The 17472-nt window shown below is 41.0% G+C and overlaps 1 protein-coding gene across 10 annotated transcripts in view; it reads left to right on the top strand.

Annotated features, from left to right (window-relative positions):
- Positions 1-17472, top strand: part of LOC128418020 (protocadherin gamma-A4-like) — a 299406-nt gene that overhangs the window by 74604 nt on the left and 207330 nt on the right. Inside the window, exon 1 of one of the 10 annotated variants that reach the window (XM_053397363.1) lies at positions 1889-4524. The exons of 7 other annotated variants lie outside the window; for them this stretch is intronic. In XM_053397363.1, coding sequence (XP_053253338.1) covers positions 2095-4524 — 2430 coding nt within the window. In that variant the 5' untranslated portion in view covers positions 1889-2094. Of the gene's footprint in view, positions 1-1888; positions 4525-7294; positions 9809-14803; positions 17353-17472 lie in introns of those variants that run through there. 2 more of the 10 variants (XM_053397361.1, XM_053397381.1) reach the window with 2 other exon arrangements.

Here is a 17472-nt window from a genome sequence, read left to right as displayed (position 1 = left end):
AAGAATTGATGCATTTGGGGGACATTTTATGAGGCATGTGGGGTTGTTTTTTTTGTTCCCGTAAGGAAAACAATGAATGGCAACTTGCTGAAATTTGGAGAAGTTGTTTGCGTGACCATTTCTGACAATGTCCTAGAAGGACTATCCTGTAGTTCTACTAATGTGTGAATTGGACAATGAAAAGTATTCTGGGAGGATGCTTGGATTCCCACAAAATTGTTTGACGTTTAAGAGCAAGTGGGAATTATTTAGGGATTATTGGAACACCAGACAAAAATAGTGCTAACAGTAGTTGCTTTTCATTATTGTTGCAGAGGGCAATGGATTTATCCAACATTCATCTTAGGTATCTTAAGGGCACATCGTCTATGCTGGTAATGAAAGTTGCAATGAAAAGATTTTGTCCCATCCTCTCCAACATGAACGTAACGTAAGGAAAAGTGTATTGCAGATCCTCCATTGTGAGGACTATGCATGCCATGGGCTTATTTGCATAATTCTTGCCTTCTGAAAAAGGGGGACATTTCCTTAAAGAAGGCATCATACATAAAATACTTGTCTCACATGTCCCTTCTTGTGTATGATGTAGGGGGGAAATCAGCACCGTCTCCCACTCTGTGTTGCTGATTGTTTGTATGAAGAGAACTATGTATGGTAGAACAGCAGTCATCATGGGATGACAGGTGTTCCATGAGGACAGAAGTGAATACACAGTGGTATGATTGATGTGGCCATCCCACCTTGAGCAAATATCCTGCAATAGTCCATCCACCAACTATAGAGAATAGTTGTTTGCTGACAGCTCAGGTAAAATCCAGCTCGTGAGCTTTCCCTGGGAAATAGTATTCTGCCTAATTTTCACCAGGTTACTTCTTTTTAAACTACAAATTGCTGAAGAGATGTAAAGAACTGAATTTAAGATTGGAAAACTGAGAAACAGAGAGAACTGAAATTGACAGGTCTGCACTTTCCTAATGCATACTTTTTATGTTCTCAAAAAGCTCTTGAGTTGTTCAGGTTGGGGATTTCAAGGAAAGCTAAAAAAAGAAAGTAAGAATGGCTTTTGAATTGAACCAACTGGATATTACCATTAGTCTACCTATGAAAACCTTTCCAATTTAGAAGATGTAGAAATAAATCTTCCTCACCCACAACTACTGCCCTCAAATTTTAGCGAAAATGTATCATCTCTTCTTGATAGGAGATTACTGGATGATCACACTGAGCATCATATAAAAATATCTTGCAAAACAAATGCAGTAATAATTTCTTTTTCAAGCCCAAGGTATTGCAAAGTAGCACATGATTTAACAAAATATAACTATATTTTAAAATATTACACTGGAAGTTGCCTTAGCACCTCTCTAATCAGTAGTAGAGAAAGGCTCCGCCTGTTGAAGTAAACAATACAGGGCTAAATGGAAAATAAATATGAACTAGTATAAGGCCCATCCCTATTTTCCTATTCACAAATATCTTTTGTTTAAATGTACTGGCTGAAAACACATCACTGTGTGGGTCAACCTAAAATTATCACAAGCTGAACCTCTGACGGGAATATGTATTAAAAATTCACTTGTGATAATTTCCTAATATTATTTAGATTTTTTTAATGCACATTAAACATGGAAGAAATAAATTTGGAACTCTGGTCTCATTGACCTGCATACTGAAAAGAGTTCTTAATGGAGTGAATAACTATAAGGTCTGATCAATAATCCATTGAGGGGGGTACAACTTGAAAACAATGGTAAAGGGATAAATTAAAAGCAGTTCTCTACATTAGAAATTATATACTATGTACCGTTATTGAAATGGCAAATACAGTTCCCCATGTGTACTCAGAGTGTCACTGTTGGACAACGTGGGAGCAGCCATGGCTCAGCATTTGTGAGGCTCTTGGAGCAGTCTCTCTCTCTCTTAACACATCAGCGGAGCAGAAAGGAAAAGCTTTTCTTTTAAAAGCTGCTCAAGAAAGGAAAGCTCTCAGTTTCCCAAAGATCAGATCAAAAGAACAGTATTGGTGCTATCTCACTTAAGTGTACTGGGAGTCTTGCAAACTATACTGAAAGAAGGAAGAAATCAGGAAATGCAATGGATGTGATGGAAGTAAAGCAGGCAGAGAGAACAAGGAAGATCACCAGGAGGCAAGTACTGTTTCTGTTCATATTCTGGTCTGTGTTCTGCTGCCAGGTAGTGTCTGAGAAGGTTCAGTATTCAGTTCCAGAGGAAGCAGAGCAGGGCTCCTTTGTGGGGAACCTTGTTAAAGATCTGGGGTTGGATGTCAGAGAGCTGTCAAAGCGCAAGCTTGGTATTTCTTCAGAAAAGCAATTCTTTGATTTGAATGAACAAAATGGCAACCTATATGTGAATGAGAGGATAGACCGGGAAGAGATTTGTGGTAAATCATCTACTTGTGTCCTCAAATTGGAAGTTGTGGCACACAATCCTTTGAATATTTTCCACGTAAATATTTTTATCCAGGACATCAATGATAATGCCCCACATTTCCAGAATGAAAATATTGAGCTTAAATTGAGTGAATCTACTCTGCCGGGAACTCGATTTGCTCTTGGAAATGCTGAAGATGATGATATCGGAATGAACTCCCTCCAGAATTATCAATTGAGCTCAACTTCATATTTCAAACTAGAAATTCAAGCTGGCAATGATGGTGGCAAATATGCAGAACTAATATTGCAGAAACAATTGGACAGGGAAAAGGAACAGATGCATCACATGGTCCTTACAGCCATGGATGGTGGAGAACCTCCAAAAACCGGAACAGTCAAAATATTGGTAAGAGTTATTGATGCTAATGACAATGCTCCTGTTTTCACCCAGACAATCTATAAAGTGAGCCTGAAGGAGAGTACACCCAAAGGAACCTCTGTGCTTCAAGTCAAAGCATCTGACAGTGATGAAGGGTCAAATGCTGAGATCACTTATACTTTCAGTGACATCCTGAAAACAGCCAAGCAGAAGTTTCATCTGGATCCCAGAGATGGAACAATTGCACTTATAGAAAGTGTTGATTTTGAAGAAAGTCAATATTATGTGATGATAATTCAGGCAAGTGATGGAGGAGGATTGGCGGCACATTGCAAAGTAGAAATTGATGTTCTTGATGAGAATGACAATGCTCCAGATGTGATCCTTACATCCGTGTCCAGCCCAGTTCCAGAAGGTGTCACATCTGGAGCTGTGATTGCTCTCATTAAAGTTCAGGACAGGGATTCTGGGGATAACGGAGAAGTCACCTGTCACCTGAAGGAACTTGTACCTTTCCTGATAGTCTCATCCTCGGATAATTACTTCAAGCTCCTCATAGATGGTGCTCTTGACCGAGAAAGGACTCCCGAGTATAATATTACAATCACAGCCACAGACAAAGGCACACCTCCACTCTCCACACACAAAACCATATCAATACAGATCTCAGATATCAATGATAACCCACCAGCCTTTGAAAAATCTTCCTACACTGCCTACGTTCCAGAAAACAACCCATCTGGAGCTTCAATTTTCCACATCAAGGCCTCTGACCCAGATCTGGATCGCAATGCCAGAATCACTTACTCCATCCTTCACAGCAACATCAAGGACCTGCCTCTCTCCTCCTATGTCTCCATTAACTCTGAGACTGGGATCATCTATGCCCAACGCTCCTTTGACTATGAGCAATTCAGGGAGTTTCAGATTCAAGTGAAGGCCCAAGATGGAGGTTCTCCACCACTCAATAGCAGTGCCACAGTGACAGTATGTGTTTTGGATCGAAATGATAACGCTCCGCAGATCCTGTACCCCTCACAATCAACAGAGGGCTCACCTTTCTTTGAGATGGTGCCTCGGTCAGCTGAGTCGGGTTATCTGGTGACGAAGGTGGTGGCCGTGGACTCTGATTCGGGACACAATGCCTGGCTCTCCTTCCATCTCCTGCAGGCCACAGAGCCCTCACTCTTCAGCATTGGCTCCCACACAGGAGAAGTGCACACAGTCCGAGCTTTACTTGAGAGAGATGCAGTGAAGCAGAGGCTGGTCATTCTGGTGAAGGACAATGGGCATCCTCCTCTCTCAGCCACCACAACTTTGAGTCTGGTGTTTGCTGAGAACTTCCAGGAGGCTCTTCCAGAAATGAACTCCCAACCAAATGACTCAGAATATCAGTCTGATCTACAGTTTTATTTGGTATTGGCCTTGACCTTGGTGTCTTTTCTGTTCCTGGTGACGGTGATTCTGACCATTCTGATGAAGCTTCGAAGGTCAAGGAACCCCACTTTCCTTCAGTGCTTTATTCCTGACCCCCACTCAAAGGCTGGTGCCATATTCCCACCCAATTATGAGGATGGAACTTTGCCTTATTCCTATCAGGTCTGTCTGTCCTCTGAATCCAGGAGGAATGAGCTGACATTCCTGCAGCCCAATGTCCAAGTAGCAGAGAACATCCTTTGCAATGGCAGCTCTGACATTTCTTTGATGGTCAGTGGAGGTAATTTAAATTCTGAAAAGGAAAATGACAGCATGGTGAGTTATATTGCATTTTGTGTGTGTGTGTGGAATTAGGTGTGTTATCACTTGTTTGAGAGTTTAATTGTAAACAGTGGATGTTATCAGACTGGCATCCGAGACAATTCATGCCATGTTACCAGGAAGGTAGGTAGGGAGTAATACTGAGCTGCTAACTGCTGCAGAGCAGCCTAATGGGATGGATTTTCCAGCAGTTGTTGAGGGAGATAACTGCAAATTGTCAAAACCTCAGTCTGAATTATCTAGATGCCTATCTTCATGCTGACTTAGGGTAATGATCTGGGACCACAGCAAAGCATGTTTTAGTGGAGACAATGCTAAATTGTTCTCTTTCTTTCTTTGTTTATTTGCAGCATGACTAAAATTGAATATGTAGCTATCTTAATGTTCTCTCTTTACGAATATACAGTATATGCAAGAACAAACACAAAAACATCCTACATAGTATACGCTTCAAGAAGTTTGCAATTTTTTAAGTTATTGGCAAAATTCTCCTTATTATCAAACTAGATATTGGGAAGTTTGTGGAGAGCTTTTTATGTGTTATGGGGAAGGAAATAGCGGATTGAACATCTTTTGTTGGCAGTCTGCCCGCAGAGAGTATTACATGGTGATTGATAATAGCCAGACATAAGTCTTGGTTCCCATATTCATTTTGGGGGAAAAGAGTGAACAAGAGATTAATCTCTGGTGCTTTGAAAAAGCTGTTTTCTGTGTCAAGAGACCAAGAAGCAGTCAGCTCCTAGGAACTCGGATGGGGGTTAAGCGACTTGAGAGCTGAGGAATTTACATCTTGCCCTAAAGCCATGTAAGAGCCGTGATGGGTATGGGATCTGCAAAAGTCTCCCTTTCCTAATTATCTTTGGGACAGTTATGACTTATAACTGAGGGAGAATTGTCCAGTTTTAGCAATGGAAATCTGTATTTTTGTATTTTTTAGATTGAGAATATATAAATGTTTTACATTGTTAAACTTTTATATTATTAAAAATGAATAAAAATAATATTTTTAAACTGACAGCCATAATTTAAAGCACACAGAAAGTTAAAATCACAACAGAATAGATTAATACAAATTAAAGCAAATTAAAAATGCAAGCAATCGTATGTAAGATTGAATGCATTATGCTCCTTATACCTTGGAACCTTCACCAAGTGTTGGAAAAAAACAGCAACACACTAATTCTTTGGAAGGGGTGGGGGGGTGGGGTGTTTCTAACCCAGTGAGATTTCCAATGTATGGTGGGGGTAGAATTTTGAATCCCAGAAAATATATGTGTCTGTGGTGTCAGAAGAAGAGTGCTTGACAATGTCCAAACATCCCAAGCTGGACAACACTTATTTGTGGGATGTGTTTCTGACCCCATTAAGAAACTCACAAGAAAACTGTCTTTGGTTAGAGAGATGTCCCCAAACAACATTATATGGTTTGTGCCAAGTTAGTGAAACAGCTGTGAGTGGTAGGGGCTGAACTTTGGAGATATTGTAGGGGTGACCATTTGTGACAATGTCCTGGAAGTACGTTCATTGCAGAATCAAAACTGCACTGGAGCGTGTGGGGTGGCAATGCTTTGATTCACACAAAATTGTATGACGGTTAAAGAGAAACTGGAAATGATTTAATATTGGGAACACATGGGAATAAATGGTGCTAGAAATAGTTGCATTACATTATTGTAAATACAAGTGGTAAAATATTTTGATCACATTAATCAAATGCACATTGGTTAGTTTGGTCTTTCAGTATTTTATTCCTTTAAAGAAACTTTTAAAATGTAATTATGCAAAATATAGAGATATTAATGCTATGTTTAAACTGGATGAAAGACAGCAAATAACATAATAATGTATTACATGTTATCTCTTTTATAAAGAGTGCAGCTATCTTTAGTCCAGGGCCTATGGGAAGATCTTAAATATAAGTTCTCCCATCTTTTTTTAATCACTTTAATTCAGCGAGGACCCAGTTTTCTTTGAATTAATTTCAAGCATAAAATGGGGTTCATCAGTACCGTTAGCTAAACCTCCCTGCCATTTCTTCCCCATTTCAAGTAAAAAAAATCACCTTTGAAAAGGTGTGAGGTGCTGGTGGGAACTGTCAATGGACAGAGGTAATACAGTCCTAACCTCGAACCAGAAATGATGTTCCTGAACATGCACAGAAGTGGAATTTCCTGCCAGAGAGGATGTCAAGTGTATTTCCCTCTGCCTCCTGATCCAGTGAAGGAGACATTGACAAACCTTGTGTACCCTGACAAGGAATTACACTCCTTAAATGACCTAGAAGAACACAATTTCTTTAGAAGCCTCTGGAAACAAAGCTTCTATATCTGATGAGCCCTCCTCACCAACAATCATCCCCTCTCTACTATTCCTATTGTTTTCCTGGTTTTTCCCCACTTCTTTTTAAAGAAAGAAAATAAAGCAATGATGCTGAATGGTGAGGGACTGGGAAGCGAAGAGGATGCACACAAGTGATGGAGAAGAAAATTGTTTCTGATTGCATTTAGAGGTGAACATGTATTACAAGCAATTCCCTACTTAAGAGATAAAATTCCATGTAGAATTATAGAAATAGTAAAAGCAGTTCACCGTATGGACTCAGAGTGTCACTGTTGGACAACGTGGGAGCAGCCATGGCTTAGCATTTGCGAGCTCTTTGAGCAATCATACTCTCCTAACACTTCAGCTGAGCAGAAAGGAAAAGCTTTTATTTTAAAAGCCGCTCAAGAAAGGAAAGCTCTCAGTTTCCCAAAGATCAGATCAAAAGAACAATATTTCTATTATTTCAAATAAGTGTACTGGGAGTCTTGAAAACTGTACTGAAAGGAGGAAGAAATCAGGAAAGGCAATGGATGTGATGGAAGTAAAGCAGGCAGAGAGAACAAGGAAGATCACCAGGAGGCAAGTACTGTTTCTGTTCATATTCTGGTCTGTGTTCTGCTGCCAGGTGGTGTCTGAGAAGGTTCAGTATTCAGTTCCAGAGGAAGCAGAGCACGGCTCCTTTGTGGGGAACCTTGCTAAAGATCTGGGGTTGGATGTCAGAGAGCTGTCAAAGCGCAAGCTTGGTATTTCTTCAGAAAAGCAATTCTTTGATTTGAATGAACAAAATGGCAACCTGTATGTGAATGAGAGGATAGACCGGGAAGAGATCTGTGCAGAATCATCCACTTGTGTCCTCAAATTAGAAGTTGTGGCACACAATCCTTTGAATATTTTCCACGTAAATATTTTAATCCAGGACATCAATGATAATGCCCCACATTTCCAGAATGAAAATATTGAGCTTAAATTGAGTGAATCTACTCTGCCAGGAACTCGATTTGCTCTTGGAAATGCTGAAGATGATGATATCGGAATGAACTCCCTCCAGAATTATCAATTAAGCTCAACTCCATATTTCAAACTGGAAATTAAAGCTGGCAATGATGGTGGCAAATATGCAGAATTAATGTTGCAGAAACAATTGGACAGGGAAAAGGAACAGATGCATCACATGGTCCTTACAGCCATGGATGGTGGAGAACCTCCAAAAACCGGGACAGCCAAAATATTGGTAACAGTTATTGATATTAATGACAATGTCCCTGTTTTCACCCAGACAATCTATAAAGTGAGCCTGAAGGAGAGTGCACCAAAAGGAACCTTTGTGCTTCAAGTCAAAGCATCTGACAGTGATGAAGGGTCATATGCTGAGATCACTTACACTTTCAGTGACATCCCAAAAACAGCCAAACAGAAGTTTCATCTGGATCCCAGAGACGGAACAGTTACACTCATAGAAAATGTTGATTTTGAAGAAAGTCAATATTATGTGATGATAATTCAGGCAAGTGATGGAGGAGGCTTGGTGGCACATTGCAATGTGGAGATTGAGGTTCTTGATGAGAATGACAATGCTCCAGATGTGATCCTTACATCCGTGTCCAGCCCAGTTCCAGAAGGTGTCACATCTGGAGCTGTGATTGCTCTCATTAAAGTTCAGGACAGGGATTCTGGGGATAACGGAGAAGTCACCTGTCACCTGAAGGAACTTGTACCTTTCCTGATAGTCTCATCCTCGGATAATTACTTCAAGCTCCTCATAGATGGTGCTCTTGACAGAGAAAGGACTCCCGAGTATAATATTACAATCACAGCCACAGACAAAGGCACACCTCCACTCTCCACACACAAAACTATATCAATACAGATCTCAGATATCAATGATAACCCACCAGCCTTTGAAAAATCTTCCTACACTGCTTACGTTCCAGAAAACAACCCATCTGGAGCTTCAATTTTCCACATCAAGGCCTCTGACCCAGATCTGGATCGCAATGCCAGAATCACTTACTCCATCCTTCACAGCAACATCAAGGACCTGCCTCTCTCCTCCTATGTCTCCATTAATTCTGAGACTGGGATCATCTATGCCCAACGCTCCTTTGACTATGAGCAATTCAGGGAGTTTCAGATTCAAGTGAAGGCCCAAGATGGAGGTTCTCCACCACTCAATAGCAGTGCCACAGTGACAGTATGTGTTTTGGATCGAAATGATAACGCTCCGCAGATCCTGTACCCCTCACAATCAACAGAGGGCTCACCTTTCTTTGAGATGGTGCCTCGGTCAGCTGAGTCGGGTTATCTGGTGACGAAGGTGGTGGCCGTGGACTCTGATTCGGGACACAATGCCTGGCTCTCCTTCCATCTCCTGCAGGCCACAGAGCCCTCACTCTTCAGCATTGGCTCCCACACAGGAGAGGTGCAAACAGTCCGAGCATTACTTGAGAGAGATGCTGTGAAGCAGAGGCTGGTCATCCTGGTGAAGGACAATGGGCATCCTCCTCTCTCAGTCACCACAATGTTGAGCCTGGTGTTTGCTGAGAACTTCCAGGAGGCTCTTCCGGAAATGAACTCCCAACCAAATGACTCAGAGTATCAGTCTGATCTACAGTTTTATTTGGTATTGGCCTTGACCTTGGTTTCCTTTCTGTTCCTGGTGATGGTGATTCTGACCATTCTGATGAAGCTTCGAAGGTCAAGGAACCCTACTTTCCTTCAGTGCTTTATTCCTGACCCCCATTCAAAGGCTGGTGCCATATTCCCACCCAATTATGAGGATGGAACTTTGCCTTATTCCTACCAGGTCTGTCTGTCCTCTGAATCCAGGAGGAATGAGCTGACATTCCTGCAGCCCACTGTCCAAATAGCAGAGAATCTCCTTTGCAATGGCAGCTCTGACATTTCTTTGATGGTCAGTGGAGGCAATTTAATTTCTGAAAAGGAAAATGACAGCACGGTGAGTTATATTGCATTTTTTGGAGGGGGGATTTAGGTGTGTTATCACTTGTTTGAGAGTTTATTTGTTAATAGTGGATGTTATCAAAGTGGCTTCCTAGACAATTTAGGCCATGTCACGAAGGAAGTAGGTAGTGAGTAGTACTGAGCTAATAGAATGGCCTTTCCAGCAATTGTTGAGGGGCACCATTTCAGTATGGAGGAGGCTCTGTCAAAATTATCTAGATGCCTATCGTCATGCTGACTTTGGGTGATGAGCTGGGAGCACAGCATAGCATGTTTGTTTGTTTTTTTAATATACATTTTTATTAATTTTTCAACATATCTTTTTAACAGTAATTAAACATACTTTCATTTCTTACACCATTTTTTTTTACTTCCATCAATCACATCTGAAAATTTTCCAATCTATTCACTTAATATTCACTTACTTCCACTATTACATTTAACTCTCAAAACTAATATCTCTATTCTTTCTCTACTTTGCAATATTTCATATATTTCTCCTTACAAAACTTCTTGTAGTCCTACTAGCATAATTTGTTGATTACAGTTCCTCTTCAAATAGTTTTTATATTTCTTCCAATCTTCTGTGAATCTCTGGTCACACAGGTTTCGAATCCTTCCTGTCATTTTTCTCTAATTCTCCGTAGTCCATTAATTTTGTCTGCCATTCTTCATACACAGCATAGCATGTTTGAGTGGAGACAATGCTAATTTCTTTCTTTCTTTCTTTCTTTCTTTCTTTCTTTCTTTCTTTCTTTTGCAGCATGACTAATATTGAATATGTAGCTGTTTTAATGTTCTCTCTTTAAAAATATATATGGAATAACAAACACCAAAACATCCTACATAGTATATTCCTCTATATGTTTGCAATTTTTTTAGTTATTGGCAAAAATTTCCTTATTATTAAACTATTAAAATAAATATTAGGAAGTTTTTATGTGTTGTGGGGAAGGAAATGGCTTTTTTATGTGTTGTGGGGAAGGAAATAGCAGAACAAACATATTTTGTTGGCTTTCTGCCAACAGATATAATTACATGGTGATTGATAATAGCCAGACATAAGTCTTGGTTCCTGTATTCATTTTGGAAAAAAGAGTGAACAAGAGATTAATCTCTGGTGCTTTGAAAAAGCTGTTTTCTGTGTCAAGAGACCAAGAAGCAGTCAGCTCCTAGGAACTTGGATAGGGGTTAAGCTTGAGAGCTGAGGAATTTACATCTTGCCCCAAAGCCATGTTAAGAGCCGTGACGGGTATGGGATCTGCAAAAGTCTACCTTTCCTAATTATTTTTGGGACAGTTATAATTTATAACTGAGGGAGATTTGTCCAGTTTTAACAATGGAGATCTATATTTTTGTATTTTTCAGATTGAGCGTATATAAATGTTCTACATTGTTAAACTCTTATATTATTAAAAATGAATAAAAATAATATTTAAAAATGACAACCATAATTTAGAGCACTCAGAAAGTTTAAATCACAACAGAATAGATTAAAACAGATTAAAACTCATACACAGTTGGGTCTGATTGGAAAAGCACAGTGTATGATATGGTGAAGCATTGATGGAAGCTGTCAGTTGTAAAACACTCCTCAGGTCCTGTGACTGCATGCTGGTTGCAGAATGAATAGAGCTCATGCACAGCCTTTGTTTGATCAATGAGTGGAGCAAGTAGTCTGTCTCTCATGGAATCATAGAGTTGCAAGGGACCCAAGGGTCATCTGGTCCAACCCCCTGCAATGCGGGAATCTCAGCTAGAGCATCCATGGCAGATGGCCATACAACCTCTGCTAAAAAAAAACTCCAAGGAAAGAGAGTCCACAACTTCCCAAAGGAGACTGTCCCAATATATCACAAAAGATTAATGAAGCACTTCTAAATTCTCCAACATGTTACCTCATCCTTTCTAAAACAACTTAGCACAAGATTGTTCAAGATCAATCATTATCATATCAATTCATCTGTCCACCAAGATCTTCAGTGGAGACATTCCTGGTGGTCTCATTAGCTGCATCAGTACATGTTCTGGCAACCATGAGGATGGCATTCTCTGTGGCGGAACAGTCTGCCCTTTTGAATTCAATAGTAATGTACAGTGCAGTGTTTTCATCAACATTTAAAGACGCATCTATGTGACCAAGTATTTGCTGGCCATCGGTGTTCAACTCCACTAAGTTCCTGACAACAGTATTATATACTGTACTTTATTATTCATATTATTGCATTGAACTGGTGCTTATATGGTCTTAAATTAATATTATACACAACCTAGATACTCTTTGAGTGTGGGACAGGGACTATATAATTATTTTAAATAAATAAATAAATATATACATAAAATGCATCAATTCCCCATCTCCAAAAGCCATATACTAGAAAGACAAAACACAGGCAATGAGCAATAGGGGAAAACAGTGGTCCCTGTATTGACCTATATGCCGACCCAAATATGTCTGCATCATGAATCCAAAATCTCTTTCGTCCTTTGCTTAACAGTCAAAACAGCTACGAGCATTTGCAATGTATGATTAGAAATTATGACCAGCTGAAACAGTTGTGGTCAACAGTATGTATGTAGGTGAGTGTGCATGTGGCTAGTATTTCTACCTATACCATCTCCAGTCATGCTTCCATAATGTAGTAACATAGGTGACAAATGACTATTGAGTCATAACAATGTTAGATGCCCTCTCACCTCTTTGGCTTGGAATGCTTTCCAATGGAAAGGCAATCTGGCAAGGACATACAGCTGCACACCCCTGTGTTTGCTGCTTCGTATACATTAATGCTGGATCGTAATGCCTAATGTGTCGAAAAGTTTGTTGCCAGTGCATATTCTGTAGTGAAAGATGAAGACCAATTTTGAAAGAAACTTTTATGGCATTGCTTCGTGGATCGGATGCTTGATTTTCTGTCTTCTGGGGGAAAGCATTCAGCAAATTCAGTATAGCAGTTTTAGTAGTCCTGCTGATTTTGTAGAACAAGAAGCAGAAGAGGATCAAGATCTCCAAGAAAGATGACTGGAGGTTTAACAGGTCATCACATGCTAGTTTTTAATAATGCTTGTTCTGAGCTTGACAACTTATTATCACACATGAGCACATAAGCTGCCATTGAAAGCTACCCACCTGCAGTAGTGACATGCATGGTGGTGGACAGCTGGTGAATCCACCCCACCCCCCACCCCCATACACTGTTGCCTACCTGGATGGGGCAGCAGTGAGGCTGGAGTCATGTGCTTTTAACTGTGGGAACATTTAGCACTGCTGCTAGTGCACCTGCACAGCCCCAACCACACAGTTGTGTCAGCCCAGCCCTGACCAGGTAAGCCCCAGCAACAATGCTAGTGTTGGAGGGTCACTCCACAGCTCTACCCCATTGCGTGTGCCACCAATCTCTTCCTGTTTCTTTTTATCTTTGTAATGTGAAGTGGTGTAGTAATAATAATTGGCTTTAATAGCATTCGTCTTGGCTTTATTCTAGGCACAATATGAGCAATAAATTAAGGAGGACATGGCCTTCTTTGCACTGTACAGTCATACTTGGTGTTTATAGAGCACTTTAGTGTAGAAAATGGTTGATACACATTCCCTTGTAACTCTTCAATAACCCAGAAAGATAGATCAGCATTATTTTCCTCATGTTGTGGATGAGATGGAGAGAGGATGCATTTAGATGTGGCAAGTGTTGCATTAGTTTTCCTGACTAGAACGCTAGTGCTTCTATTCTGTTTTCCAGTGATCCTTTCACACTGCAGTACCAGTTGTGTTATGTGTATATTTTTGACCAATATATCAGCATATCTATATATGAGCAATATATCATGTTCCACTAAATTTCATTCACACCAGTGTGCGTGGTGTGACGCAACCATGAACATCATTGGATAACATTGCCACTATTCCACCCATAGCTGTGCATGTATTCATTCCCCCACGTATACGGCCCCGAATTTCATCACTTTACTCCTGCTATTTTCCGGTTTAAGGGAGCAGGAAACGGATTTTTTCCTGCAATTAAATAAAATGGAAATGAAGTGGATTTCATGCCATGTGAAAACTTGAATATAATGCAGAAATTAATAGTTAGGGAAACATAAGGGAAATGGAGGAAACTGCTGTGTGAACTCAACCAGAGAGAGAGGAGGGAGGGAGTCTTCCCAAGGACAACTAATGAGCTCATGGCTGAAGTTTTGATTTGAACTGGGGCATTCCTGATATGCATCTCCTACCCAGTACAGCCCCATTTGAACAATCTCCTCTAGTGTAAGCAAAGAAAACATGATGGTGCAAAGTTCTAAATCATGTGTGGGGCCCCTACAAGTAGAGTAAGCTCCCCACCTCAGACCTTGGTCCTCAAATTCATGGAGGGATCTAGATTGTGTACAGATGAAATGCTGGACAGGAAAAGACTAAGAGGCACTCCATATTTCTCCTCATGTGTTTGCTCATGTATGGACAGTGTATGCCTAAGTAGGGCTTATGTAACACGTACCTAAAAATAAAAATTCAGTTTGAAGATGAACAGCCTAGAGATGTGAATGAACAAATAGGAGCTGAGATGAGTGAAGTGCCAGAGGTAGTAAGGATGTACTGGTGGTTTACTAGTGTTGTTTCTCCATCAAGAAAAAAATCTATTGAATATTCCCTTAGAAAAGCCAGCAGAAAACATTGCTGAGAAAGATCCATAACATTTATTTCAGAATTTCCAATAATGGGGTAGGGCAGGAACCCTAAACACACTTGTCTTTCCTGCTCCTTTTCAATTACAGCAACAAAAGTCCTCACTCTTTTTTATCCTTAGTGGGTAAATTCTAAGGAAAAAGAAGAGTTATCCTAGCTATATCTGCATATAATAGCAGTAGTACCGTGAAATGGTGTTTATTTAATTTTCAAAAGTGAGGTTTTTGCAGTTTGGGCTTGATCCTCTGGGTGTCACTGTTGACCAGAATGGAGCAGAAATGTGAAATCCTGCCCAATTGAAGTTGCCTTTCCGTTAAACACAAGCACAAAATATCTGAAGGAACAAGCTGCTTGTCAGTGCAAAGAAGAAATGGAAGTGCATTTTCCTTAGAAAAAAATTGGATACAGCATCTTTTGAACCAGAATCTAAGGGTCTTTAACCTGCTGCAAGGATGGAAGGAATTCAGAGGCTGTGGAATTGCAGAAAGGGAATCTTCCAGTGCCTTTTCATGATGTTTTCTTGGAAGGCAGTTTCCGGGCAGATTCACTACTCCATTCCAGAAGAGATGCACAAAGGCTCTTCTGTGGGGAATATTGCAAAGGACCTGGGAATGGATGGCAAGCAACTCCCAAACTATGGACTCCGCATTGTTTACCCTGTAGGTATGATTCAGTACTTTTCTTTGAATGCCAACAATGGCCATTTGCAGATATCTGAGAGAATAGATAGAGAGGAAATTTGCAGAGAGGCAGAGAAATGTATGTTGAAGTTTCAGGTTCTTGTTGAAAGCAAACTGAAGCTTTATGGAATTGAAGTGGAAATTACGGATATAAATGATAATGCTCCCCACTTCCCTCTATGGGAACAGGAGCTGGAAATCAGTGAGGCATCTACACCTGGATTCCAGATCCCTCTTCCCAAAGCTCAAGATCCAGATTGGGGGATAAGTTCAGTGCAGAGCTACCAACTCACAGGCAGTAGCCATTTTGCTTTGCATGTGCAAACAGAAGAAAATGGTGTCACACTTGCTGAACTTGTGTTGGAAAAATCACTGGACAGAGAGGAACAATCAGCTTACGATTTGCTCCTCATAGCTACTGATGGAGGTGATCCCATCAGATCTGGCACATTACAAATCCACATCGCTGTCCTTGATGCAAATGACAATGCACCAGTTTTCAGCCAACCTCTCTATGAAGTGAGTGTCAGTGAGAATATCCCCAAGTGGTCCACAGTTTTGACAGCGAGAGCCACTGATATGGATGAAGGAATCAATGGAGACATTAGATACTCTTTCCAACAAATCACAAAGAGAGACTCCCAAATGTTTGTCTTAAATTCCACAACAGGTGAAATCATCCTTATTGGGAATCTTGATTATGAGGAATCATCTTTATATGCATTTGAGATACAAGCCAAAGATGGAGGAGGCCTGAGTGACAGATCAAAAGTTGTGGTATCAGTTACGGATCTGAATGACAATGCACCTGAATTATCAGTTAACTTTGCCACCAACACCATACTTGAAAGTTCACCATCCCAAACGGTAATTGCCATTTTAAATGTCCAAGACCGAGATTCAGGAATCAATGGGGAAATCACATGTTCAATCCCTAGCAATCTCCCTTTTCAGCTAAAGAAGTCCATGGATAACTTTTACAGTTTGGTGACTGATGGTGCCCTTGACAGGGAACAGGTGTCAGTCTTCAATATTACTGTCACTGTTACTGACCATGGAGTCCCCCCTCTTTCTGCAGTCACAGTCATCACACTTCATGTTTTAGACACAAATGACAACCCACCCCTCTTTGAAAAAACAGACTATACTTTCTATTTTGTTGAGAATAACCAAAGAGGAGCGATGGTCTCTTCCTTAAGAGCAAATGATCTTGACAGGGAAGAAAACGCCAGAATAACATATTCCATCACTGATGACCAAAGAAGTGACTCCCGCCTCTCCTCCTACCTCTCCATTAACTCTGAGACGGGGGTTATATATGCTCTGACCTCCTTTGATTATGAAGAGTTTCGAGACATTCGGTTCCATGTAAAGGCCCAGGACGGAGGTTCTCCACCACTCAGCTCTAACGTCTCAGTGACTCTCTTCATCCTGGACCAGAATGATAATGCTCCCCAAATCCTGTACCCCTCCCCTCCCACTGACGGCTCCACGGGGATAGAGCTGGCCCCTCGCTCCTCTGAGCCAGGCTACCTGGTCACTAAGGTGGTGGCCGTGGATGCGGACTCTGGCCAGAATGCCTGGCTCTCCTACCAGCTGATCAAGGCCACTGAGCCAGGGCTCTTCACTCTGGGGCTCCACACGGGAGAGATCAGGACGGCCCGCTTCTTTCTGGAGAAAGATGCCCTCAAGCAAAGCCTGGTGGTTTTAGTCAAGGACAATGGGCAGCCACCTCTCTCTGCTTCAGCCACTCTGACTGTGGTGCTGGCTGACACCATCCCTGCAATCCTCTCAGACCTTAGCAGCATCTCAGCTCCTGTAGAGCCTCCGTCTGACCTCACCTTCTACCTGGTCCTTGCAGTGGCTTTTGTCTCCTGCTTGTTCCTCATCTTCCTCCTTGTGTTATTGGCCATCAAGTTGCACAGGTGGAGAAATTCTCAGCTGCTTGAGTCGGGGAGTGTGAATTTCAGTGGCGCTCCTATCTCACAGTTTGTGGGGATCGATGGAGTCCGAGCATTTCTGCACTCCTACTGCCAGGAGGTTTCTCTCACTACAGACTCTAGAAAGGCAAATTATTCCAATACTCTGAGCAATAAAGAAGCTTGTGAGGCAAAGGATCCAATCCTACCTGGTGAAGATTTAAACTTGAACAATGAAGGCTTAATCGTAGTCCAGGTGAGCAAATAATTTTAGATTAACATGATTTTTTGTTTTGTTAATATCAGAATATATTTCCCACCTGCCTCTGCTTTTTCATTATATTCACAACTATGTCAGTCTTCTTTCTATTACTTT

The sequence above is a fragment of the Podarcis raffonei genome, chromosome 7 (assembly GCF_027172205.1).
Source record: "Podarcis raffonei isolate rPodRaf1 chromosome 7, rPodRaf1.pri, whole genome shotgun sequence".
Classification (NCBI taxonomy): domain Eukaryota; kingdom Metazoa; phylum Chordata; class Lepidosauria; order Squamata; family Lacertidae; genus Podarcis; species Podarcis raffonei.
This window is presented reverse-complemented; position numbering and strand designations above follow the sequence as displayed.